The 26,729-nt window shown below is 35.5% G+C and overlaps 1 protein-coding gene across 2 annotated transcripts; it reads left to right on the forward strand.

Annotated features, from left to right (window-relative positions):
* Positions 1–2,478: 2,478 nt before the first annotated feature.
* EBS3 (Alg9-like mannosyltransferase family) lies at positions 2,479–16,902 on the forward strand. Of its 2 annotated transcripts, none has more exons than XM_006852348.4 (10): positions 2,479–3,218; positions 9,091–9,178; positions 9,328–9,487; positions 9,675–9,895; positions 11,436–11,731; positions 15,409–15,523; positions 15,629–15,767; positions 15,899–16,095; positions 16,184–16,273; positions 16,587–16,902. In XM_006852348.4, the coding sequence occupies exons 1-10, from the start codon at positions 2,944–2,946 to the stop codon at positions 16,716–16,718; spliced, it is 1,713 nt and encodes a 570-aa protein (XP_006852410.1). In that variant the 5' UTR covers positions 2,479–2,943; the 3' UTR covers positions 16,719–16,902. The 2 variants fall into 2 exon arrangements, with proteins under 2 accessions (XP_006852410.1, XP_020527934.1); XM_020672275.2 differs by having other exon boundaries at positions 2,803–3,218; positions 9,144–9,178.
* Positions 16,903–26,729: the final 9,827 nt, after the last annotated feature.

Genomic DNA, 26,729 nt, shown 5'->3' on the forward strand with positions numbered 1-26,729 from the left:
CAACGAGCCTCGAGATGATGCTAACATGGACTTTGCGCCGAGTGTTTTGTGGTCACAACAATGTATGGACAAAGTATTTGTAGTAATGGACAAATTTTGAAAATGACTCAATTTTATAGCTTTTAAAAAGACATTGAATGCTACATATGAAAATGATCACTTCAAATCTAGATAAGTTTTAAATTCTAAGTCATTTTTGGGGAAACTTATGGAAGAAAGTGAGTACTTAATTACAATTCAGTAGCGCTTACCACCCACAGACAAATTGGCAGATTGAACTGGTGAATTGTACTCTAAGGAATCTTCTCAAAAGCTTTGTGGGATACAAGAAGAAGCAATAGGATATTGTGCCATGCAAGAGGAATTTACCTATAATAGTGGTCATCGCGGGTCAACTGATACGAGTATGTCCAAAGTGGTTTATAAGCAAAACCCTACTCATTCATCAGACTTGGTTCTTTTCCAGACTAACGGGGAGGGTCATGCCACTGTTGAAGAGATGGTTGAACATATGAAAATGATCCATGATCAAGTGCGAGCTAATTTAAAATCCAATACAACCGAGTATAAAAGGAGGACCGCCAAATACCATCGTTTGAAACAGTTCAATGTTGGAGATATGGTAATTGTTTATTTGCGAAGGAAGAGGGATCCAATATGCAAATACAACAAATTGAATAATCAGAAGACAAGTCTATTTAAGATCTTAAAAAAGATAGGCACAGTCGCGTATAAGGTCGTCTTGCCTTTACATATGGAGACATCTAATGTTTTGAATATTGTTAGGTCGTCTTGCCTTCACATATGGAGACATCTAATGTTTTGAATATTGTTAATTTGTCTGAGTATGATGAATAAGAGGTTAGTGAACATGAAGTTCCTAACTCAAGTTTGAATTCTTTTCAACCGAAAGAGAAGGATGACGTGCATAACAATCTTAATGGGGATGATCTACCTTTCCAACATCACATTCTTGGCAAGCTCTCATTTATTTAGAGGATGCAAATCCTAAACGGGCTATCAAGAAGAATAAGAAGAGTAAGCATCAACAGGTGCTATTTTATTTAGTTCTTTCTGTTTATTTTTATGGGTGTAATTTGTATAGAGCCGATGCTCTAAACAAACAAAATAAAGCTCACCTTCAAATAGTGTCGAGAAATGTAGTTTCAATATTGAAAATCTTTGTGATGTCTTAAATATATTTTCATCTTGAATTATAAATTTTAAAGCTTTAAAAATAGTATAGATCGAGCAGAGCTATGAAAACTTAAAAATCTTAAAAATTGATGGCAAAAAAATGCATTACCAGATGCACTATTTCCAAAACTTGAAATCTATTTTTTCCTCATGTCCATGCATCTTGATGTCGAGTTGATCAATTTGAAGATATTTGGGCGTCAAAACAATATCTTCTAATGGAATTTTTGAAACGGCCCCTAATTTGATTGTTTAGAGCCTCGGCTCTATATAAACTTTTCCTTTTTTATTTTAGCTATAGTTTCTTTTATTTTAGAATAGGTTAAAGGAAATATGATATTTTTGTTTGAGTTGAGTTTATAAGTCATTTGTATTTAAGTGAAGGGTACTACAGCCTTTTTAAATTTTTAGTCATATTTAAAAAAAGAAGTGCAGCGTGTAAAGAAGGGGGTTTTCAATTTTTTTAATAAAAGAAGAAGAAGGAAGCTTTTGATTGGAAGCCTAGTTAGGGTTTTTGACAAAAGATCGAGATTTCTTCAACTTTGTGTCTGCTCGGAATGACATATTTTCTTGTTCTTTTCATAAAAAATTTCAATCACTAAAGGATGTAGTTTCAGTGTCAAAAATTATTTCGATATCCCGAAAATCTATATTTACTAATAATTGTGAATTTTAAAGCTTAAAATATACTGTAGATCGAGTATATCTATAAAGGCAAATGGTATGATAGGGCAGTAGCACTATAAAAATAAATAAAAGTTCATGTTAAAAAATTCATCAAAAATTGTAACTTCAGTGTTGAAAAACCTTCAAAATGGATATCTCTGTTTGAACATTATTGTTGTGAAAAAAGATTAGGATTTCAAGTTTTAAAAATACTGTATATTGCACCAAATCATCTAAACCATACATTTCATCCTACAATTAAATGTTATCAAATCCATAAGATCTATACCATTTTGTACATTTCAAAATTTATTAACGTTATTGGAAATTGATTTTAGAGCCATCATAAGATTTCATCCTATAATTAAATGTTACCAAATCCATAAGATCTATACTATTTTTTACATTTCAAAATTTATTGACGTTATTGGAAATTGATTTTAGAGCCATCATAAAGAATTTCGATGGCCAAAGTGCTTTCCAAATGAGGATTTGAGGTGAAACTTTATTTTGTTTTTATAAAGCCTTGGCCCTATAGAAACTTCATCCATCTATAAATGCTTAAATTTTTTGAAAATGAATGGGCTATAAGAAGCACTAGTTTTTTTTTTTCATTACATGAACTAAAACTTTCAAAAGCCGACATCTCTATAGAAGACGGTTCGAACCACCTTATATAGATTATATTACTCAACACTTTTAGTCCAGAGCTTCAAATTTGTTGCGGTTTGTATAAGGCAGAGATACTAAAGAATCAAAGTAAGGCACACCTTCAAATAGTGGCGAAAGATGTTTTAGTATTGAAAATCTTTGAAAGAGATTGGAAAATTTATTTTTTTATCTGATTATAAAATTTCAAGCTTTCAAAATATTTATGAATAAATTGAACTATATTAGCGTAAATTCTCTTAATATGCTTTACAAACCCTTTTTCTTTTCGCACGCTCCCAAAGCATAAAGCAAAGCTCCTCACTTTCTCTTTTTCTCGGTAAATAAAATGCCCTCGGTTTCTTTCCCCCGTTTATCATCTCTCTTCTTCTCTGTACAATTTCCATTTCTCTCTCTACAATTTGCTCAGCCATGTCTCTCTCTGTAAGACACCGGCGCCCTAACCTTGCCCCTGAAGATGAGCAGGAGGATTCTTCTTCCTCCTACTCAAAACTCGACAAACCAGAGACCACGAAGCAAGATACAGAGACTGGTCTCAATTGGAGGCTCCCTTTCATCGTTCTCTCAATCCTGAGATATATGAGCGCCACCTCCAATATCATCCATGACTGTGATGAATCCTTCAATTACTGGGAGCCCCTTCACTACCTTCTCTATAATTCAGGTTTCCAAACCTGGGAATACAGGTATGCATCTTCCAATTCACAGTTTTGTATTTTTTTTATATGCCATTTATGCTACAAATGCTAGTACCGTTACTATTGCAGCTACTTGTTGTTTGTATGTTTTGAAATAAATGTGGGAAATTTATGATGTTTATGTGCAAGATCATACTGATGAGTAAAAACCAGTCAGATACAGATTTTTGTTTTCTATGTGATGTTTGGGATTGTTGGGATCACTATTTCATCGGACTCATTGCTTGTTTTCTGTATTTGCGTGATCATCAGAGTCATTGTTTCTTAGCTGTATTTGTGTGACTAGCATTTGTTTGGTTATTTGTATTTTGCATTGCTTTTAAACTCGGCTCCGGCCTGAAGCTCTGCTCTGGCATGAGTGAGTAACTTGGCCGACTTGGCTGAGCAATGTACAAGGCCCAAAAAGGCCTAAAGTTTTTTAAAAATTTCAAAGAAATTGCTAAATAATAAAATAAAATGTTAAAAGCGAAATAAAACTAAAACCAAACTAAAATCGAAACAAGATGAACAAAATATATAAAACATGGATTTAGAAAGCTTTGATTTATGATTGGAGACATTTCAGAAAAAAAAAAAAAGAGGATAATACAAAAATAGTGCACATGACAAGGAAAACTCACAAATCATTGTAAAAACCATCCAAATTACGTATATAATTTTTATACATGGATACCACAATTTTATATAAGCTTTTGAGCTAGTCTTGTTAGTTGGCTCATATATCTTTAGATTTTATGAAGTGGGCTTCTGAAGCTTATGGTTTAGCATGGGACGATAAGCTCCTTGTCATGAAGGTGATGATGAGCGAGAGCTTTAATTTTACCATGGGACTAGAGCTAGTATTCGTTGTGTTCTAATAATTATTGACATCTGGACACTGTTGTTTGTTGACTGAATAGGAGCTATTGATCACTACTACCATACTGTTACTATCAAGTTTATTGTTATTTATGAAGTTATCACTGTTGGGGGTTTTTCACATGAGGTTGGGAATGCATTTGAATGATGGTTAGAATTTTTGTCTTGAGCGGAGGATCAGTTGAGGAAGCTTTGGTTGCTTAAATCCAATGTTCATAATTTATGCGTAGATAAGAGATGTGAGAGATCTGCAGTTCCAGCTATAAATAGGTAGCTGTGAAAGGGGATGAGATGGAGCTCTTTAGAGATAAATAAGGATAATGAATCTTGAAAGATTCGAAGGATGAATTTGAATTCGTGATCATTTAGTAGGGATTTTGAGGAGCTTTTGAGGGATTTGTGTGGGGCATGTAAAGGATAAAGGGATTCTGTATATCTCTTAGGCATCTAGAGCTTGTCGGGAAATGAACCTCAGCTGATCATCTCAGCAATTGTTTGGAAGTAGACACAAATAGATGAATTAAGAAATTGGTCCATTTCTTAGTGAACTTACACTCCATTGTTTGCTGCCATATGTAACCCAATTGGCTGGTATTTAGTGAACTTTGTCCTTAGAGAAGGGTTGTCTAATGTCGGTTGGGATTTGTTGGTCCGTAATTTTTAACATGTTTTGGGCATGTTCAAAAGTAACGTGATTTGGGGAATGCCAATACTGAGGAACTAAAAATCATAGTTACTGGGATCTTCTAAGGAGGGGATTGCTCCCGCTCTAGAAACTCGATCCAGCTTTCCGAGACATGGGATCTCGATTCCCATTGATTCCTTAATATTTTGGATCTCGATTTTGGAAATCGGGAAACTCAATCCCATTTAATGGGATCCTATCCCTATGCCAAAATCCATGGTTCCATGAGTAAGCAAAACCACGATTCCACCAACTTGTAATTGAGTGCCCTCTACTTTGGGAGTGAGTTTCACTGGTACATTTTTTGTTCATATACAATGGAGTGTGGATCTCCAACTTTTTTGAAGAAAGGCAATGAGAGAGCGAGAGACAAAAGAAGATGGAAGGAGATGCAAAAGTTAGCTGTATGATGGTTTTATTGAGGAATTTCAATAGTCTTAACATCCGTGGGCCTAGTGTATTGGGTCATGTCCACCTCCCAAAGGACTTCTATCTCTTGAGTGTTTGTTAACCCATAGTTAAGGGAGCCTTGTGGGTAGGGTGACGATCTCGCTCCGGAACCTCGATCCCACGGTTTCTGCAAGGGATCTTGTAGGGACACTGTTTTTTTTATATTGGGATCTCACTCCCAAAAACAGGGGACCACATTCCATCCATTAGTGGAATCCAGTTCCATTTCGAAATAGATCCCCGTCAACCATGGTCCAAGGCTTTGGTATATTAAAATCTTGGGTTCCATGTTTATGGGTTCTACTTTCATTAACGGATGATACCAGGTTAGAGATTACCGTTGTCTGAAGTTCCCATTATTTAGGAATCATAAGTTCCATGATGTGAAATTCCAATCCCTTTTTTGCATAGCACGAAGTTCCATTATTTTAGATTCTTAATTTGAACTAGGCATAGTCTAGAGTGACCCATTGTTTTATTAAGTTCTATTGTGTAAGCCATCCCTCTTAGTTGTGAGAATATATATTTTATTTAAAATTATATTTATGATGTTCTGTTGTTTTAGAGTCTTAAATCTTATTATAGTTGTAAGATGAGAATATATGCTTTCATTTCAAGCTTTAAAAAACTTCTTTTATGCGAGAGAGAGAGAGAGTGAGAGAGAGAGAGAGAGAGAGAGAGAGAGAGAGAGAGAGAGAGAGAGAGACTCTTTAAGAACAACCCCATTTTTTTGTATAGTGGAGCTTAGATTCTTGCTAGTCAAAACATCGAACCCATTGGCATTGGATCTTGTTCCCATAATTCTAAGGATCTCAGTCCTTGTCTTGTTCATTGTACGGACGTTGATCTTAACCCCAAGGAGCTTCTACTATGGTTGGTTCGGCGAATCCTGAACCGATTCCGCTCCCGCCTCCAACAACTATGTATCAACTAAATCGAGCCACTTATGGGGTTGCCTTATGGGTGATGGAAGAACACATATGCTTGGAAACGTGAGGTCTCTCTTGTGTATATGTCTTTGAGCCCCTAGCAATCTTTGACAAAGGAGAGCTATTGGGATTTATATATAGCAATGTCTTTCCTTTTTTCTTGTTTTGCAAAGGAGAGCTTAGCTATCGTGGCATTTTTTTTTTTGGAATCAATCTATCCAAGCATCTTATATGTAATCACTAATTGATATTTGAGTGGGAGTCATTCAATCCAACCGATTGGTACAAACAATGAGGATGTGTACATATGCAAGTAGACCTATGTAGGTAAGTGTGCAATTCTTGTTATGGACCCACATTAGTAATATACTAATAGTGATTCTTTTTAGTGATTCTTGCTTTAGTAATTGTTTTTATCACCCTCCATTCTCACCGGTAACATGGGATCAAGGGCTTGGATCTTAAATCTCCACATTGGATTTTTAGTAGCACTACTTGTGTGAAATCATACTCTAATAACAACAAAATGCCAAAGATAATTTCAATGACATGATTCTTGTTTAGATTGATACTTGGGTTAGTGAATTTGGAAAATGTTAAACCTATTGGTCAATGGAATTAACTCTCAAATTACTATACTGTGGATAAGTGAACTTTGAGAACCTTGAGTGTAATCATTGCAGAACGTGATCCCATATAGTGACCCATATAGTGACGATTTCGTTCATGTCCATATATGGAATATGCTCTCCGAAAGTCAAGGATCTCGATCCCTTTACTTGACCATGTATGGACCTCGTTCCGCTGACCATGGATCTTCGAGCTACCTCACTGCACCCTCTCGCTTTCGATCCTAGAGCTCTTGTCACTTCCATTCCCGGTACTATGCTAAAAATGGCATGTGAGCACTTGGTGGAAATATTTGCCAATGCATTATGTCATAAAATTGCATTTTGTAATCAACTTGAAGGATGTGAATACAATGATTATTTGGAAATATGAGGAGTAGAGATTCATGCAGGGAAGCATTTTTATCTTCCCCTATTGCGTTCTATAAAGAATGTTCCTCAATCGGCATATAGAAATTAATGACCTGGATAGGTTATGTGTTTAACTTTCATGCGTTTTTATACTCTCCTAAAGGGCTGGCAACGGGCCGGCCCTGCCCCTTTCTTCTTTATTTTTTCTTAAAGGGCTCTGGCGCAGTCCATTGCCACCCCTAGTCCTAGTTCCCTTTTTTCTAGATGTATGAATCTTTCCCTTAGTAACTATCTAATTCAAAGAACTTTTTAGGAAAAGTTCTTAATTGATGCGAATAAAGGTTTTAGTTGCCATTGATGTGTATCTTGCAAAAATAGATATAGAGTGGTTTGTGTGTGAGTATCGTGTATATATATATATATATGGGAGTCACTGCTGTACGCCCATATGCGAATGGCCCAGACAGATTGAATCTGGGCCATTCTGTGGCCGATCTGACTCTCACGGATGTTCGATAGTGTTTGAATTTTAATTTTTTTCTACAAATCCAAATCACTTGAAATTCTAGGCGTGTGTTCTTCTCATCAAGGCGCACCTAATAAAAATATAAAAAAAATAATTCGTAAAATTGTTTTTACCAAAATATCCCCCATAACTTATCAGGGGTATTTTGGTCAATTTATTTCATGTAAATGTTTTTTTGATATTTTTTCGTAGATTCGCCTATTTTTGAAGAACACACTCCTAAATTTTCAAGTGATTTGGATTTGTAGAAAAATATTAAAATTCAAACACTATCAGACATCCGTGATCGTCAAATCAGCCCAGATTCAATCTGGGCCGTGGGCGTTTACTGTAGCAGTACGCACTTGGGCGCACCGCATATATATATATATATATATATATATATATATATATATATATAGGGAAAAGTTTATATAGAGCCGAGGCTCTAAACAATCAAATTTGAGCCGCCTCAAAAATTTCACTAGAAGAGGTTGTTTTGATGCCCAAATATCCTTAAATTTATCATCTCGATATCAAGGTGCATGAACATGAGAAAAAAAAATGGATTTCAAGTTTTGAAAATTGTGTTTTTTGTAAAGTATTTTTGGACCATCAATTTTCAAGTTTTAATAGACTATTGATCTACACTATTTTTGAAACTTTAAACTTTATAAATAAAAATGAAAATATATTTTAAGGCTATCACAAATATTTTCAGTATTGAAACTACATTTCTTGACATTATTTGAAGGCATGCTCTAATTTGATTGTTTAGTGCCTAGGCTCTATAAGAACCGCACCCATATATATATATATATGGAAAATGCTGAGAGTAGTCCACTAGCTCATATGAACATATGAGCCCAACGGCCCAGATTGAATCTGGGCCGATCTGACGATGACGATCTCATTTCGTGTTTGAATTTTAATTTTTTTCTACGGATCCAAATAACTTGAAATTTTAGTCGTTCATTCTTCTCATCAAGTTGCACCTAATCAAAATATTTTAAAAATAATTTGCAAAAAATAAATTGACCAAAATACCCCCAAAATGTTTCAGGGGTATTTTGGTCAATTTATTTCTTGCAAATTATTTTTTTGATATTTTAATTAGATTCTCCTATTTCTTAATAATGCACGCCTAAAATTTTAAATTATTTGGATTCGTAGAAAAAATATTAAAATTCAAATATGAAATGATGTCGTGATTGTCAGATCGGCCCAGATTTAATCTGGGCTGTTGGGCTCATATGAACACATATGTTCGTATGAGCTAGTGGGCTAATCTCAGCATTTTCCACACACACACACACACATATATATATATATATATATATATATACATATATACATACACATACATATATATGTGCATGCTTTCGTGTGTGCATGTGTGTCCTTTTCTATATATCCATCCTCTGAAGTGCACATGTTGATTCATATATTGCAGCTCAGAATTTGCGCTTCGCTCATATTTGTACACTCTTTTGCATGCATTGCCAGCTGCTCCAGCTTCTTGGATGTTTAAAGAGGAAAAAGTGAGTGCAATCAAATTCTTGCTTGGTTAATCTTTTATCCCTCACCTCCTTTTGTCTTACATTGGGCAATTACTACCTAAGTTTCTAGTTCATTCCTTTTCTGAACGCTTCATCCATTCTTAAAGTGTGGCTTCTTAAATCATTGGCAGGTCAGGGTGTTCTACTCAGTGAGGCTTTTTCTTGGTCTTCTCTCAGCAATCTGTGAGACTGTTTTGGTGGTAGCCCTTTCCAAGAAGTATGGCAAGCGTCTTGCCATGTACACTTTAGCAATGCTTTGTTTTACAAGTGGTTGCTTCTTTGCTAGTACCAGTAAGTGATTCCTATGGGTTAAAAAACCATGTCCTATTCCGTAATGGCTTTATATTCTTCTCCTGTTTTTGTTTCTTTATAGTATCGTTCTTATTGGATTGCCTGTCTTACTTTATGTAATTTATGCCATTGAAAATTTGTGTTGATTATATTCTGATGTCCAGTGTTTTGTGGGTCCCGTAATCAGGTTTCCTGCCAAGTTCGTTCTCTATGTATGCTGTGACTCTTTCATCAGCTTTGTTCCTTCTAGATAAACCGGCTTTGGCAGTTCTGGTGGCTGCTGCAGGTGTTATCCTTGGATGGCCATTTTCCATCTTAGTAGTATTGCCAGTGACTATTTATTCCTTGATATCTGGAAGGTTCCAGCAAGTGTTCCTTGCAGGGCTAGCAACTTCACTTGGCATTCTGGTTAGTTATATTTAAAACAGGATGAAATACTTATTTAAGTTCTCTTAATATCTTATGCCTGGGTTAAAGTTTTGACAATTTCCAGCTGGAGTTTCAGTTTCAGCACTTGTAAAAATGGAAAACTGAGCTGACATCAGATTTCCATAAGTAGGGCCTTCTACACCATAGTTAGCAAGTTTTATATTGTAAGACAATTTTTTTTTAAAAAAAAATCCCCTTTTTCAGATTTTCTTGAAATTTTCATTTCTCTTCATTGATTTGAAACCTTTGAATATTGGTTTTAAAATTTTAATATGCGTACTAAAATTGGGATCAAATTAAATTCCGAAAAGTTTTTCACGAAAGTATCCCAGAAAAAAAGTGTATTCCTTAAAAGAAGAATATTAGTAAAAAATAAAATAGTAGCAATGTAATTCAAGGAAAAATATTCTCCCAAACATCCACATTTCCCAAAAAAATTGTTAAGTTAAAAACAGAATAACCCAATGAAAAAATTTTCTTTTTCTTGAATCAAGAGCATCATTGCAAAGAGGACGAGAGGGTGGTTCAGTCACAATTAAAGATTTAAGCAGCCGGGAATTGGGGATGAGGTTCAAATATTTTTGTTTTACGGCTACCACATGTTATTTGGTACAAGTAAGCCTTTTGTTACTCTCTATGTATACTCTTAATAAAATCTTAACATGGTTTGTTTCATGACAATGGAGAAAGCATACCATGTTGTTGTGTCTCATGAAAATTTAGAATGAAAATTTTCCAAAACCCTAAATGTTACCAAGTTGTTCAATGACTTCATTGTATTCCCTTCAATAACCGCAAACTGTAATTTTAATCAAGTCACCTAAACATATATGACTTATTCACTATGTTTTTTGGAGCCAAATCCAAAATATTCACAATCTCTTAGCCTACCTAAATTATGACGATTCATTTTTTTCGCCCCGACTTTTTGCCTCCGAATTTTGGACTAAAATTGACATATTACCGGATTTTTAGTGTCGATATATTGTTATTCCTTGACTTGCTAACTATGTGCTGTGCAAATTTTCACTTAAACATGCACATTTTGGAATTGATTTGAAATGTATGTTTGATTTAAGGAGCATGCTTTTGTTTCTCTTCCAAGAATATGAGTTTCAAATTTGGGTGAAATATTATTTCTTCTTCCTTTTGGGAAGCTTTTCTTTTCTCTTCAGAAAAGAAAATCAGCTTTGGTCGAAGTCGAGTCTAAGGCTTTGCTTAGGTTTAACCTTCTGAAAAAGAGCTGGGGAAAAAGAACAACCGCGCCACAGCACTATTGTGGCCATACAATAAAAAGGGTCCAGACTCCTTTCCAAAAAGCAAAGGATGACGCTTTTTTTTCAGCAGCATCTTACATGATTTGGATTGGGGGTTCCCAAACCCCTAGCCCTGACTGCCTTTAAAATTTTGGTGTAATCGCCCGAACAGCTGCTTTAAACGTTTCGAAATGCTTTCTAAATTCCCAAATTTAAGTTTCTGCCTGCCGTTGAATCCCAAAGCTTTAATTTTTTTGTTTCAGGCATTCTCTGTTCTCACTGATCATCACTTTTATAAAAGATGGACATCATCGGTTCTGAATCTTGTAATCTATAATGTTGTTGGAGGTGGAGACAGCCATTTATATGGGACTGAAGGGACACTGTTTTATCTGCGGAATGGATTCAACAATTTCAATTTTTGCTTCATTCTAGCTTTACTGTTCCCAGTGATTCTACCAATCACCAAGAAGAAATATTATCCCCATTTGTTTGTTGTAGTTGCTCCCATTTTTATATGGTTGATATTTATGTCCTTGCAGCCTCACAAAGAAGAAAGGTGAGATTTCTGTTTCGTTAAATTCTCATGGTTGCTTACTATCAGCTTGCTGTAACAGTTTTGTAACTTATTACCAAATTCAGCTGTCATGTATTTACTTTAGCTCATTTTCCATGCTTGAAATTCTCATGAAGAAAAGGTATTTAAAGCATAGAATTGCTCCACTTTCGGCCTTTATGTCCTTTAATATCCTTTATGTCCTTTAATATCAGATGATTTCAAACTGTCATGTATGTTACATCATGCTTCATGCAATGTTAAACTACAAATGCTAATAGTTGTGGATTAGATGTTAGTTTTCAATTATTTGCAGTACCTACCTGTCTATATGGAAGGGTTTGAGTTGAATTAGCTTTTCAGGAGTACCACTGAGATGTATTGCGGTGGCTTTTAGATAAAACTGTGCCGAAGGTGCACCTATTTGAAGATGAAATGTGCTTGGGCAATTTTGTCAAATTTTGGAGACCAATAGCTGTCAATTTTAATTGGCAATATGCCCTTGACTAAAGTGGCATTTTTTGGCCTGGTTTCAGGCTTTTGCTGAGGTATTTCACTGTCGCTTCTAGATAATAATGTACAAATTGTTTTCCTGTTGTATAAGTTGACTCTCAGTGTTTTTTCTTATAGAACTGTGTCAGTATCAAAATTTAGTACGATATTGACATCGGGTCTTCGTCCTAGGAGTTCCCCAATCTTATGCGCATACACAACCATCGGTGATAGAGAAAGATGGATCAATGAGATGGTAGTGGAAATTGGGAAGATTTTTCATCTCTCCTTTGTTGTTGGAGGAGATCACGGAGATATTCTGCCCCTTAGTGAAAGAGCAGGTTGAAGTTAGCAGGGTATGGGAATATCAAGGATGACGAAGGTCAAGGTCAAGGAATTCGAGAGTTGGCTAACTTGGTTTCCACCTTCATCGAGAAGAAGTATGTAGCTGATGGGCTCATGGATTCTTGATGGCATTAGGGAAACACATCTTGGATAAAAAAATATATTGAGTTGAGAGCTCTGGAGCTGGAACTCATGACATCTTGAAACGGTGTAGTAAAACTTATCACCACTGAGTCGCATGGGTGTGAAGAGGACTTGCAAATCTTTTCTTGTGTTATTTAATATTATAAAATAACACAAGATGTAATCATAGAGGTTCTAACTCCAGGCTCCTCTATTAGGGGTAGCCAGATCTACTACTACAAAAGTTTCATGTTTGTATATAAACGAACGAACTACTTTTGTTATATAGACCTACTTCTTAAAATAAAAATAATGTCATAGATGTCTCTTGCCATGTCAGATTTTTTTGGAAAAGAAGTAGAAACATGGTAGACACCTACAAACTGAACACTGGGTGGGACACAGTTGGATAAGATTTCCTCATGCGTAGAGGAATTCCAGGAGGCATTTTGGAGGTGTCTACACTGAGTTTTCAACTTTGTTCATTTTGTGGCATGGTAAATAAATTCTTGTTGGTTATGACATTGGTTTATCATTCTAATTATCCTATATGATGATCTTCTTGGAAGTTTATTGGGGGATCCTTGGTGAAAGGAAGGTATAGAGTGAGCTCAAGCATGGTGTGTCCTTTGGAGTTTGTGCGATGTTAGAATTTACCTGATTTCTTCCTTGTTGAAGCTAGATTTATGTAATTCAATAACACAAAGGAATTAATGATGATAAGGTCAAACTATGTTCTCCTATCGATGGATTGAGAGATTCATATTTGCGTCTGCACTCTCCTTGAGCCTGTTTCCAGCAACTCTTACTATTTATTGCACACACTGCCTCAACAATTTGTCCCATTTCACTTTATGATAAAATGTGGTTTGTTTTCTCAGTTTCACAGGGAAGAGTTGGAGGGAATTGAAAATTGGGAAAAGGTTCCAAGTGGTTAGGAGATATTCATGAACTGCGATACGTTTGGCCTTTGTTTTTGTCTCTATGTGTGTTAGCACGTTTTTAGTTTTTTATTCTTTTTATTTTTTTGCTTTTGGGGGTTGGGAGGGATGAACAATGTACAACCAGTGTTTGCAAAACCAGCCGATCTAACCAGTAACCGCCTAGTTAGATCGGAACCGGCCAGTGGCCGGTTCCAGTTTTGGGCAGTTTTGGTGATCAATTGATATTTGTAAACTTTATATAAAATATTACTTCAAACTTATATCACTTACATTACAATGGTTTACTGGTTAGCATGAGCGGCTTAGTTGTACGAACTATGGTTCGAATCTCGCGCTAGCGTTTTTACGTTTTCTCTTTTAAGTTATTGTTGATTTAAACTTTAGATATAATATTACTTAAGTTCTTGTAAATTTAAGCTTTAGATATAACGTTACTTCACATTTATATCAGTTAAGTGGTACGTGAATCATGGATTGAATCTTGTTGCCAGTGTTTTTGCGTTTATTTACAATTACTTAATTGACAAAAAGAAGGGCCTATATTATATATAACTTAATTTTTTCTTCATTTTCTTTTAAAAACAAGAGTTGGTCAAGTCGATTTTTTTAACACTATTTTAATATTCTTTATATTATGGTAAAGATTAAAATATTTTGGTCAATGATACTTTTATATTTTCCCATCTTTTTCAAAAAATTTTAAAAATTCCCCTAGGCACAAATCAATTCGTTAAAATCTATTTTTTTCATTAATTTTCAACTTCATTTGAGTGTGTTCTGTTTTAATCGCATTCGTTATATGCTTTTCATATTTTAATAGATTTTTTTGGTATCTTTTTTATTTTTTAACACTTTTTTGATAGTACAGGACTTGACCGGTTAGAGCAGTTGAATCGGCTGGTTTACCGGTTAGGCTGGTTAAATCGCTTCCGGGCCCATGTCCGGTTAACCATTCCGGTTCGATTTTGCGAACACTGTGTACAACAAATGGCCCTTTTCGATGCAAATAAGTGGAGCAAGTAGAATCAAAGCCAGATAACTAACACATTCATAGGAATGAAGAGTTCTATTGGCACCATAAGTCCTGAGTGATTAAGGAAGGTTGCCAAAATAGTTATTTCTTCTACAAGCCTCTGAATGCATAAATAAGTTACTGCGTTGTCAGGTGAATTACTAGTGTGCTTTCTTTCAGAGGAGTAACTTCTTTGAGAGATGAACACACTATTGTTGGAGTAAACCAAGGAAAGAATGTCGTGTACCTAGGACATTTATGTCGAACACCTTGTTTCATTGTATCTTCAACCGTCCATTATGGAATCCATATCGTCACCTGTAATTAAAGTATCGGTAACTTACACCTGAGTGAGTGATAATCTTGGGTGCTCTCCTTTCCACAAACAATGAGGCATTTGAGTTCATGACTTCTCTCCTAGACATTGCACTGATAATATCCACATTTAAATCTGTGAGATTGCTGATCAATTTTTTTCTGTACAGTAATCATGAGCCATAATTGTTCTATTTTTCGGCTTCATTGTGAGAAACTAATCTCTACCAGGCCCGTTCGAAATTATACGAACTTGGTTACTATTAATCAATTGATCATTTTGCCATTTCATTCATCCTTTTGTCTCTGAGCATCGAAGACATATGACTTCATCGTTACACCATTGATGTGCTATGTTCATAATAGGGGTTCTCTAAAATCCATTTTCTTCTTCTTTGTTTCCTTGTTTTTAAGTACCTGATTTTATCTTTCGACTATTGTGGTTACAGATTCCTTTATCCGATATACCCACTAATATGTGTGGCTGCTGCTGCTGTCATTGAAAGCTTTCCTGATTTCTTCCGATATGAAAATAGCAATGATGAAAATACACCATGTGTTATGGTAAGTGGAAACCGTTATTTGCAGTTTTTATTGCCCACGGATCCATTTGTTTGAAAATGATGAAAATAGAAATGAACTTCGATTCACATTTATTTTCTGAGACAGATAGCAAAAATCCTCAGACCTTTGGTGCTTAGCCTCATTTTGTGTGCCTCCCATGGCCGGACACTCTCACTTTTACATGGCTACTCTGCACCATTAGAGATCTACCAGCATTTAGAACTCGATGATGATACTGGTGAAGGTTAGGATTAACTCATTTTTCTATTAATTATCTATTTTTTGTAAAAATTAATTGTAAATAAGCAAATATTTTCAGAATTGCGATTTTGTATCTAATGTCTTGGAGACATTGGACTATTACTTGTTTTACAGGCTCTGTGGTCTGTGTTGGGAGTGAATGGCATCGCTTCCCATCTTCCTTCTTCATCCCATCCCATGTGGGTCAAGTTCGATGGATAGATGATGGTTTTCGGGGATTGCTTCCTTTTCCGTTTAATTCAACTCTTGGGGGCACTGCAGCTGCTCCTCCTTATTTTAACAACAAGAACAGGGCATCTGATGGGCAATATGTAAGTTGGAACCATTGTGATCTAACATGTATTTGAACTGTCTTCCACAAAATTTCAAAGCATAATTTATCTTCCTTCGGTCATGCAGCTTAGAGACCTTGAAACTTGTACTTTCCTTGTGGAGCTTGAACTGCAAAGGCCGTATCCTACGCGTGGGAGTGACTTATCCACATGGGAGGTGTGTGTGTGAGAGAGTGATGATTGTTTTAAGCTCTTCTTTTTTATTAAAAGTGCAAAGAGCGAGAGAGAGAGAGTGTGTGATTGTTTTAGGATTTTATTATTTCTTTTTTATTGTAAGTGCGCAGAGAGAGAGAGAGAGAGAGAGAGATTGTTTTGGCATTTTATTTTTTCTTTTTTGTGATGATTCTTATTGGTTTACTGTGAATGGGAGTTGTAAATCAAAATACAGTACAGTTTTATTTTCATTTGTTTTCAGAGAGGGAGAGAAAAGAGGGGGGAAGGTTGACTCTGATGATTGGTTTTGGTTTCAGGTGCTTGCCGCCCTACCATATTTGGACAGAGAATTGTCACCTGTTGCTTATAGAGCCTTTTTCATCCCACATCTGTGGCAGCAAAAGAATGTCTTTGGAAAGTACAAATTGCTGAGGAGAAAGCCCAAGTGATCCGTTCAATGGTTACTTGAGCCACCTTTTAGGTTGCCTTTTGTAAAATCTTGAATTATGCAACCAAAATTTTGACCAGATCAACATTTCCATGTAATTGCTTGCGGGAATTCCCCTGAACTGAGATTTCTCTTCATTTGTGTGTTAACGCACTAATCAGGGAATAAATTTTAAATGCCTGAAACCAAGCAATTTGCATTGAATTCCCCCATGGCTTTGAACCCCACAAGATGTGGAGTGCAGGTTATAACGTATGCAAGTCATTTGTCCTCCAGGTCCAAATTATGCATGTGCTGTAAGAACCACGAGATTACTGTTCATTTTGCAAGAACGGTCTAAAATACAAAAATGTGGTATTATGAAATCAGTATAGTTGTGCATATGCGATGGCCATAAGGGCCTCTGCCTGAGTGGTGTGCACACATGCAGGGGTGTGAGTTTGTATTCGAGAGAGAGAATTAATGAGAAGAGTGAATTAATGAATCATTGACTACGAATTTGGAAGTTGTTTTTTTGGGGAAATTGTAAAAAATATCCCATAAAGTTTTTGAGTAATCTTCCTATGAGGCCTTCACACATATAGGACCCCTTTCAATCACCGATCAAATCTCTTACATACCTCGATGATATATGGGGTGCTAAGTTACTCGGTAAACAAATAAAAACCATCGGATTGAAATCATAAATGGGGTGCTGAGTCACCGGATCTCTTACATACCTCGATGATATATGGGGTGCTAAGTCACTCGGTAAACAAATAGAAACCAACGGATTGAAATCATAAATGGGGTGCTGAGTCACCCGATCTCTTACATACCTCGATGATATATGGGGTGCTAAGTCACTCGGTAAACAAATAGAAACCAATGGAATGAAATCATAAATGGGGTGCTGAGTCACCCGATAAAGATAGAGAAACCAACCTATTGAAATGGTAAAAAAATAGACATGGGAAAAATCTGTTGTCATTTTCGTGAATGGATGGTGGATACACTACCCCGCTCCTCGCATTAATTGGAGGGAAACTATCTGGATGTGATTTTTTTTTAGAAAATTCTACACCTTTTTCTCTCTAATCACCACATTCCCTCTCCCTCATTAAAACCCATCGTCTCCATTTCTCTCTCATTAGTTGTAGCAGTAGATGGTGAAAAGTTGATCTCTTTCTCCATAAAAAAAAACCAGTGAAAACCAATTTTCTCTGTCAGATAACCATTAAAATTTGGAAACCCTTTGATGGCTTCTTTGTTTCTCCTTTTTAACACAAACAACATTTCTTGTTCTTCCGTTTTTAATCCTAGTGATTCTGCAACCTCTGCTTTCTTGAATGTGATGTTCAATTGCAAAGAGATTTCCACACCCATGTGTTCAAGGGCGATCTCCCTGGACTCAAGAAAGAGGAGGTAAAGGTGGAGTTAGAAGATGAAAAGGTGCTACAGATAAGTGGAGAGAGAAAGTCATGGCAAGTTTCTGAGGAGGTTCAGGCTCGGTGAGAATGCGAAGGTGGATGGGGTTCAAGGCGGCCATGGAGAATGGAGTTTTCACTGGGACTGTTCCCAAAGTTGAAGCCCCAACCTGATGTCAAATCCATGGAGATCTTCAGTTGATTTCTCAATTTTCCAGCCAAATTTTCAGGTTTCCGGCTCAGTGTAAAATGAATGTGAGAGAATGAATGGTAGGGATATGCATTTGTAGGCGTGTAAAAAGATTGATAATGATGAGGTATTTGTATGTATATGAGGCGGTGTGTGTTTCTATGAAAAAGATTTGAGCTTTCTGGTGAAACCAATGTTGTTTTTCTCTAATCCCACACTTTTCATCTCTCTTTCTCTCTCTCTACTTCAGGATCCAACTTTTCTTTCGCCGAGTTAAAAGTCAAGATTTGGGGGTTTTTAGATTGAGAAATATGGATGCAATAATGATGAACATACACAATTGCTCGGCTTCGGGGAAGAAAGTTGGCTTTTTACCTAGTTGCTGAGAGGGAGAGAGAGAGCGACTGCATAGATTTTTCTCTTTCTTATTTTTTACCATATTTCAATCGGTTAGTTTCTACGTCTTTACTGGATGACTCAGCACCCCATTTATCATTCCAATCGGTTGGATTCTATGTTTTACAGGGTGACTCAATACCTAATAAATCATCGAGATGTGCAAGAAGATTTGATGGTGATTGAAGGGGTTCCTATGCAATGCATATGTGTGAGGGTCTCATAGGATAATTACTTATAAAGTTTTATGTATTTCAAATATATCAAAATCTGTCATTTAATACACATGTACCTATATTCTCTTAGTTTTCTCGTAACTGGTGTTTTTTCCCATCATTGACCTCTATGACGGTATATTAAAACCCCAAACCTGCCCCCTTGCCATGACTCTATTAGAGCCATGGTGGTTCGGGGGTTCCTAGAACCCATTGGGAACGTGTTCTCAGTGTCTAGGAGGTGCCCAAACCACCACGGATGTAGCTGGCTTGTGACGGTGTCGCCATAGCTCAAATACAACCATGGCAATTCAGGGGTTCCTAGTAACCTTTGGAATGCTTCCTCAATGTTCAGGAGGGGTCCAAAATGGCACAGACGTAGTAGGTCCTTGATGGTCTTGTCATGGCTCTATTAGAGCTGTAGCGGTTCGAGGGTTCCTAGAACCCCTTGGGGACACCTCTTCAGTGTCCATGAGGGGTCCAAACCTTTATGGATGTAGCAGGCCCGTGGCGGTCAAGGGTTCCTTAGAACATCTTTCCAACCATTTCCATTATTTCCTGTTTTGTTTCAAGTTAATAAACATGAGTTTTGAAACTCAACCGAGGTAACTCAAGCTCGGCTTAGTAACTTGGCCTCGCCCTATGGTGAGGCAAGGCCGAATCGGTTCTACACTATTTTTTTTCGTTTAATTATATTAAAACCTTTCAAATCTAAATCAGATATGTAAAGGTCTCTTCGATTTTTAGTCACACAATAAAGTCGAACCGTACCATTTTGTTACCACCGTTTTTAGGTTGTACTTTTAAAAATGCCCTTCTTTCTCGATTTTTTTTAAAAATTAGCTACATGATCCATTCCAGTGGCACCTTTTTTAGGTTGTACTTTTAAAAACGTCATCCTTTTTTTGGAGTTTTAAAACAAATTAGCCTCCAAGAGAGTGGATCCCACAACCTCAAAGATCAATTTATAGCAGAAACAATAACCAACATATCCATTTGACAATAAAAAGAGGCACCTTAACTATATATAATTTTATTTTTTATTTTTTTATTTTTTTTAAAAAATAATCAGCTCGACTCAAACACGTCATTTGACACACCCAAATAAATCGCTTCGACTAGAGCCCAAGTATCTTGACCGAATCGAGTTTTTGAACTATGCTAATAAATATCGAAGCAACAATGCATCAAAAGGGGAAGGTTCTTGCATAATTAGCATGTTCAAACGCAAGCAGCAATGCGTACCATCCTGCAAAGAATTATTCGGAAGTACCAAAATGCATCTGCACTACCCTCATCCAAAGAATTATTCGGAAGTACCAAAACGCATATGCATTACCTTCATGTGCAACGGGCAGGTTTGAGCTTTAATATACCGCATTCATGGAGGGGTAAAAACACCATTTACGAAAAAAATTAGGAGAACATGTGTATGTGTGTATTAATATCTAAAATATAGAGAATTTTATGTGTGTATTAATATCTAAAATATAGAGAACTTTATGAAATTTATCTGATAAATTTTTTTTTTTCCAGCTATATTGTGGAAGAAAAATAGGCCAGGGTCGGGAAGATAGAGAGGGAAACAAAGGTGCCTTTATCTTTAGAGATAGAAAAAAAGGCGGAATCTGAGAGTGGGAGAGAGAGAAAGCTCACTTGGGTGAGAGAATGGATATGGAAGGTTGAGAGTGAGAGAGCTCAAAGTGGGTGTGATGAGGGAAAGGGAAGAGAAAGAATTATAAATAAGGAACAAGTGCGAAGTTTTGAAAAGGAATTTAGAATTTGAAAATGACCCAAGTAAAAATAAGAAATCATAGGGAAGGATGCTAGGAGGGGTTGGTATGATAGATATTTAATGCCATACAATAAAAAAAAAAAAAAAGAGAAAGAAAGAAAGAAAGAAGGGGAAACAATAAAATTGAAGTTTTATTTAGGGGTCCGTATGATATTTTCTCTTGTTTTAATATGAATCCTGCCAACATCATCTCCACTGTCATGGTCGACCAATGGAGTGTTAATTTTTTGGATGATACTGTTTTAAAATAATGCAACATTGCTTGATATTTGTTCGAGCAATTTTGGTAAATTTGCATATTTCTAAGTCTTTAGGCATCAGGATTTTAAAACTCAATTTTTATAATCGTGTATTATACTATTGAAATGTAGACAACATAGATTGTACAAGTGACACTCTCTTTCACGATGTGTCATAGGACATGGATGATACAAGTTGGTCGCCTATCGTGGACTCCTTTATTCTTCTACACAAATGCATTTCTCGTCTTCCTTATTTGGATGATGATTCTGTTGGAATTTCACAAATCTTACTATCTCCTAGACTCCATATCTCAACCAACAAAAAGTCTTTGAAAATTGACTTTCTTTAAATTAAATTCAGCAAGATTTGTTTCAAATTGATGCCCTTCCTCTATGATCTAAGGGCAAATCATTATTTTGTGATCTCAAAGTTTTTATAAAAACCACAACTCGAAGACCTATCGGTGATTCATCGAAAAAATTGTATCCGGGGAGCGTACTCATCAAAACCCTATTACACCTTGGAATTCAGACCATATCATGGGAGTTCAAAGCTTTGTAAAAAGCATGATTATATGGTACCTTAAAGTCCCTTGAAGAGTATAAATCCAATGACTATTTTGTTTAAGTCTCCCTCTCTCTATCTTTCATGTATCCAATCTTGAACTCTGTCGAACAAGATTGAGATGTAATCTATTTCTCGAATATCTGGATTTCAAACTCTTTTGGAATTAGATTTATGTGTAGATTTCAACTAGATAGGATTTTAGCTAACTTGAATGCATAGGATTTTAGCTAACTTGAATGCATACTATGGTATCTGGATATAGAATCTCTCCTTGAATCGAGCTGAAGAGAATTACTTAAATATTAAATATTCCAAATCATTGGGGACTCAAATCTAGTACCTTTTCTTTTTATATTAAATCTAATGCTTGATATATAAAAGAACTCATATTGAAAAAAGTTTCTATGAGGTGTCGACCTTGTACAATAGAAGTGAGACGCGCCTCAAATATCCATTGGAAAATGTTGTTTTGACAATAGAAAACTCACCAATTAATCATCTTGATATGGAGATGTTGGATGGAAAGAAAAAGATTTTGGGTATCGAAAATTGTGCATCTTGTAACATATTATCTAGTCGCGTCTTTTTTTAAGATTTTAACGTGATTATATATTTGCTCGCTGTACACTATTTTTCAAACTTCAAATTTTATAATTAGTAGTGGAAATGGATTTTGGCCATAATTAAAGCTTTCACTACTGCCAATTGCATTTTCTAACAATGTTCGTAAGGGTGCCTGACTCGAGCCGACTTGAGGATGGGCAAAGTTTTCTGCATAAATTGCCATGAATAGTAAATTTTGGGTCTTGTTATAAGAAATTCAAAGAATTGAATAGAAAATTTACAAGATACTAGTCGATCTCAATCCTCCACAAAACTTGATAAAGAGCCATAAATTTTTGAAGAACTTAGTCCGATTTCTGACAGTTTGGTCCAGATTTTACCAACCGAAATTTCTAGAATTAAATTTGACTAAATTTGACCAAAGAAGTTTGGCTTCCACACCAATTTTTACTATGGACACGGTTTCTATGAGTCCATGTAGAAAAGTGTCGACTCTTAAAAGTCCATCTTTGAGATGGATTTTCGGATCCAATTCTTAAGTACATGTAATCTCTAATATGGAGATCGTGACTATAAAAAAGTAAATAAATTTTAAAAATAAAAATAATGACTTTATAAAAAAAATATTTAGACCGTTAGTTTAAATTGTTTTTAGATGGACCACCTATTTATATCCATCTTTAAGATGGATGCTTTATACCTTGGGAAAACATATTGTAGAAATGCAGTCCAGCCCGCAGGAAACAATTTTCCTTTTACTCTTATGTAACTTTTTATGAATTTCATCGAGAGGCACTTTTTCGATCTTTGTTTCCCATGTAACTAGTTAGAATGAAATTAGGCGGAAAACTTAGTAGTGAAAGCTTTTTGGTGTTGGACATGGTTTCTAAGAGTCCATGAAAAAATGAGGGCCCTTCTATGTATTTTTTAGATTAAATTTTGGACCCAATTTTTATGAACATATAATTTGTAAAAATATATTCTAAAAAATTAAAATACTAATTTTATTAAAAAAATATTTAGACCGTTAGTTTCAATTATTTTTAGATGAACCACCCACTACATCTATCTTTAAGATAGATGCTTTATACCTCAGGGGACGTAAATATAAAAATGCATCGCCCAAAGCATAGAACAATTTTCCCTTGGTGATAGATGATAATAAAAGGTTAAAACATTTCATGTCCCAAGGGTGCATACAATTCATTTACTTCCTCGGGCATAATCCAATTTAGGAGTATTTTTATAACATCCTCAACTCATATGTTATACTCAAAAGATTTTCAAATTCCATTCTCTATAGTCTTAAAAACAAGATAAATTTATTAAAATCCCCATCGGAGATTTATTCAACAATTTACCTTTTTGGTACTATTCCAACTCAAGACCATGTCTTTTCTTATTGGTGTTTTGAAATTAAGTCAAAAAGTATGGGTAAAGTATTACATTCTTAATCTCTCATTGTTAATTTGATAAATTTCAATGAAAAAGGTAATGCGTTTATATTAAATAGAATCCATCCTGCTTCAAGGATGAGATCTAAGTGTTAGAAAGCTCAAAATTCATACTTTCTCTTTTTGAATATAATCATATGGTCATGTTTAGGTAGTTTCCAAAATTTTAGATAAAAACATCTTTCCAAGTTAGTCTTCCTCCTGAAGGACTAAGTAAATGTACTATATGCTCCTGCAAAAGCATAATATATGTAGTCGTAAAAGTTTAGGAAAAATAATACAATGGACTTTATACAGTTTATGGAATAAAGGGTAGGGACCATCTGCCATCCGTTCTCATCATCTGATTGTGGAGATGACCTATAATTCTAGTAATAGATATCGATCTACTTTAAAGCAGAACAATAGATCATCTCCACGATCTGTTAATAAGGATAGATGGTGGGTGGCCCTATCATTGGAAATATGGCCTATCAAGGCCTAAATTCCAGTAGTCTCTCATTCAATGGGAGCGGTTGAGAGATTGAAATCTTGGCGTCTTGCAAAATGGAGCCCAGATTCTTTTACCCCGAGCACACATGAGGCATCGAGAGTTCACGTGTTGAGAAAATAATTTCTCAAGGAGGTGCGAGGGTTACTTCTTAGTCAGGATTTTATAGGTTAGCCTCATATTTAGCTGCAATCGGCCATGCTTGGAAAATCCAAATGAGAAAAATAAAACCCGAGTACTTATTGAGTATTCGTCATGTATGGAATGGACATAAGTCCGTATCTTGACACAAGACCATAGCATGGCATGTGCATTTTCATTTTATACAGGAAGCCACTCTTCCAAATGCACTATCCGAGTTTGGAAGAGTCAGTGCACATGTGCTTTGAGAGGACCCCTGTAATTGAGTTGGATCATGTCCCACAGGTGTACACCTGTAATCCAATGAGAGCCCAATAATCGAAAGTTCTGGCTGAGCGGCTTTGATATGACTAATTATGTATCCCTGCTTTTGACTGTGGAACATAGGTCTATTGGGTCAATCTGAGACTTGGCGAAACATCATTCTGGACTAGTCCGATGGAGTACTCTGATACTTATAGTTATTAGCCTGAGATCTCACTATACATTTTGTTCGAATTTATAATGACGAGAAAAACCTAATAATTGCTCAAAAATACTTTAAATATTTATTGTGATTTTTAGAGAATTTTTTGGAATTTTATTTACTAAAAAAATAAGAGCTCAAATTCAACTTTAGTCCTGACCTGTGCCATGTGGCGTCCGAATGGCCATAGGGCTGCCACATGGTACCCCACACCTCACTCTAGGATCACCGCCCAGCTAGGCACAGATCCCTAGGTGAGGGACTAGATTGATATTTGGTTGCTTATTTTATAAGGGGTTGTGTTATAGTGTTTTGTTATATTTTGTTATATAATGTTATAAATTAAGGCCCCCTGTCTTAATTAACTCACACATGGGTCATGCATGACACGTATAAAGTTTAATTGATTTATTTATTTGATATTAAAGAGAAAATACATTTTCAATTTTGAGTTGAAAAATATCTTCACACACATGTTTGAAGGGGACATTATCTTTAAATTAATTGGTTTGAAATTTTAGATCTACAAAGTGATTGACTTTGATAAAGAAGAATATCTTCATATTTGTGAGCTTTGTCAATTACTTTTTTGCCCTTTAGCCGTTGTGGTTATCTTCTCTAATACATTATTAAGAAAAACTAAGAGTATTTTTGTAAGGCCATATTCGATACAATTAGAACAAACACATGGGCCAAGGATAAAATGGTAAAGTAGCATAACTTAGGGCTAGGGTGAGTGATAATGGTGTGAAATCCCATCTTTTCATCCTAGTGGGTGGATGGGGATGGGTGGCCAGGTACATTAGACTCTCATGTGCCTTTGGTTTAGTGCATCAAGGGTGTTGATTGAATCTAAAGTTACATTCATGTTATAAAAGCACATCAGGAGATCTCAAACCCTAACTATCTCAACTCTTAAACCATTTTGAAAAATTATTGCTTCCCTATTTCTTCTAAGGTTTTGTGAGAGAAAATTGAAGAGAGAGCTTTTAGAGTTCCATTAATGGTGATCTTGATGGTGGTCCTCATTTCATATGCTTAAGTTTATAGTGTGCATTTATCAAGGTAAACTTCATTGAATTTTCTTTTCTCATAAGATTATATTCTTGGTATTTATAGTTGCTGAAATTTTGAATTTAGAAAAGTTTCAATGATCTTAGAATCCCCATTTGATCATCGTTTTCATCATGCTTATTCGTAGTGTGGTCCTTCTAACATATATGCATGAGAATCCATGATAATGCATAGTATCATTTAATTACTTTGTTTCAAACCCATCAAATAATTAAGTCTAAGAGTGTCACTCTATTTTCATAACTTTTTCATCACGTTTTTACGTATGGGGGTTCATAATCTTTCCATACAAGACTATTTTGGTGGTCCGAGGGACCACCGTGTGTAGTTTGGCCATAACTCTATTGTTTTTTATCTGATTCGATTCAAACTTTTTGCATTCTATTTTGGATGATAATGCCAGTGTGTTGAGATCTTAAGAAGTGATTTTAAGGTGTGTAATTTCTTCCAATTTGGATTAGACACTCTTGTAAGATTGAACCACTTTTGTACAATTCAAAAGGACAAAATTAAGTCCTTATAGGGCCCGATTGCGTGGCCCCGGCACAAGGGGTTTGAAACATGGCTTCCCTATTTTAATTTGGCATTCTAATTCCCTGTTTAGTTGATTTTATTCTTTAGAATTTTATTTAGATTAGTTGCATGATGTATTTAAGCTTCGAGACATAGTTTATGTAATTTGTGCTATGAAAGTGTAATTTATAAGCTAATATTACTTTATATGTAGTTGCCCCATAAGGGGTTGGTATTTGAGTTTATTTACAGTGGTTATACAAGGATAGAAATGGTTGTAATTGTTATGTAAAAAGATTGTAACTTATGCATTTAGCATGGTTTTTAGCAAGTTGCTTGTTGAAGGTGTCCATTTTGCCTTGTTTTTTGGCTTGAAAATTTGCTCTCGTCTTTGTATCCACTATCACCCATGTACCATATACTACACACAAAGTGTATCAATGTATATAATAGAAAATACATAGTATGATCCATTAGGTGTAATCCCCCCAAAAAAAG

This window comes from Amborella trichopoda, chromosome 1 (assembly GCF_054954075.1).
Source record: "Amborella trichopoda isolate Santa Cruz 75 chromosome 1, AtrichopodaSantaCruz75HAP2 v2.0, whole genome shotgun sequence".
NCBI classification, from domain to species: domain Eukaryota; kingdom Viridiplantae; phylum Streptophyta; class Magnoliopsida; order Amborellales; family Amborellaceae; genus Amborella; species Amborella trichopoda.

Excerpts from the sequence above, each read along its gene's own strand:
- EBS3 (XM_006852348.4), top strand. The coding sequence starts at position 2,944 with ATGTCTCTCTCTGTAAGACACCGGCGCCCTAACCTTGCCCCTGAAGAT. Across the intron at positions 9,488-9,674 it reads TTGCTTCTTTGCTAGTACCA|GTTTCCTGCCAAGTTCGTTC; the intron begins GTAAGTGATTCC and ends TCCCGTAATCAG. Across the intron at positions 9,896-11,435 it reads CAACTTCACTTGGCATTCTG|GCATTCTCTGTTCTCACTGA; the intron begins GTTAGTTATATT and ends TTTTTGTTTCAG.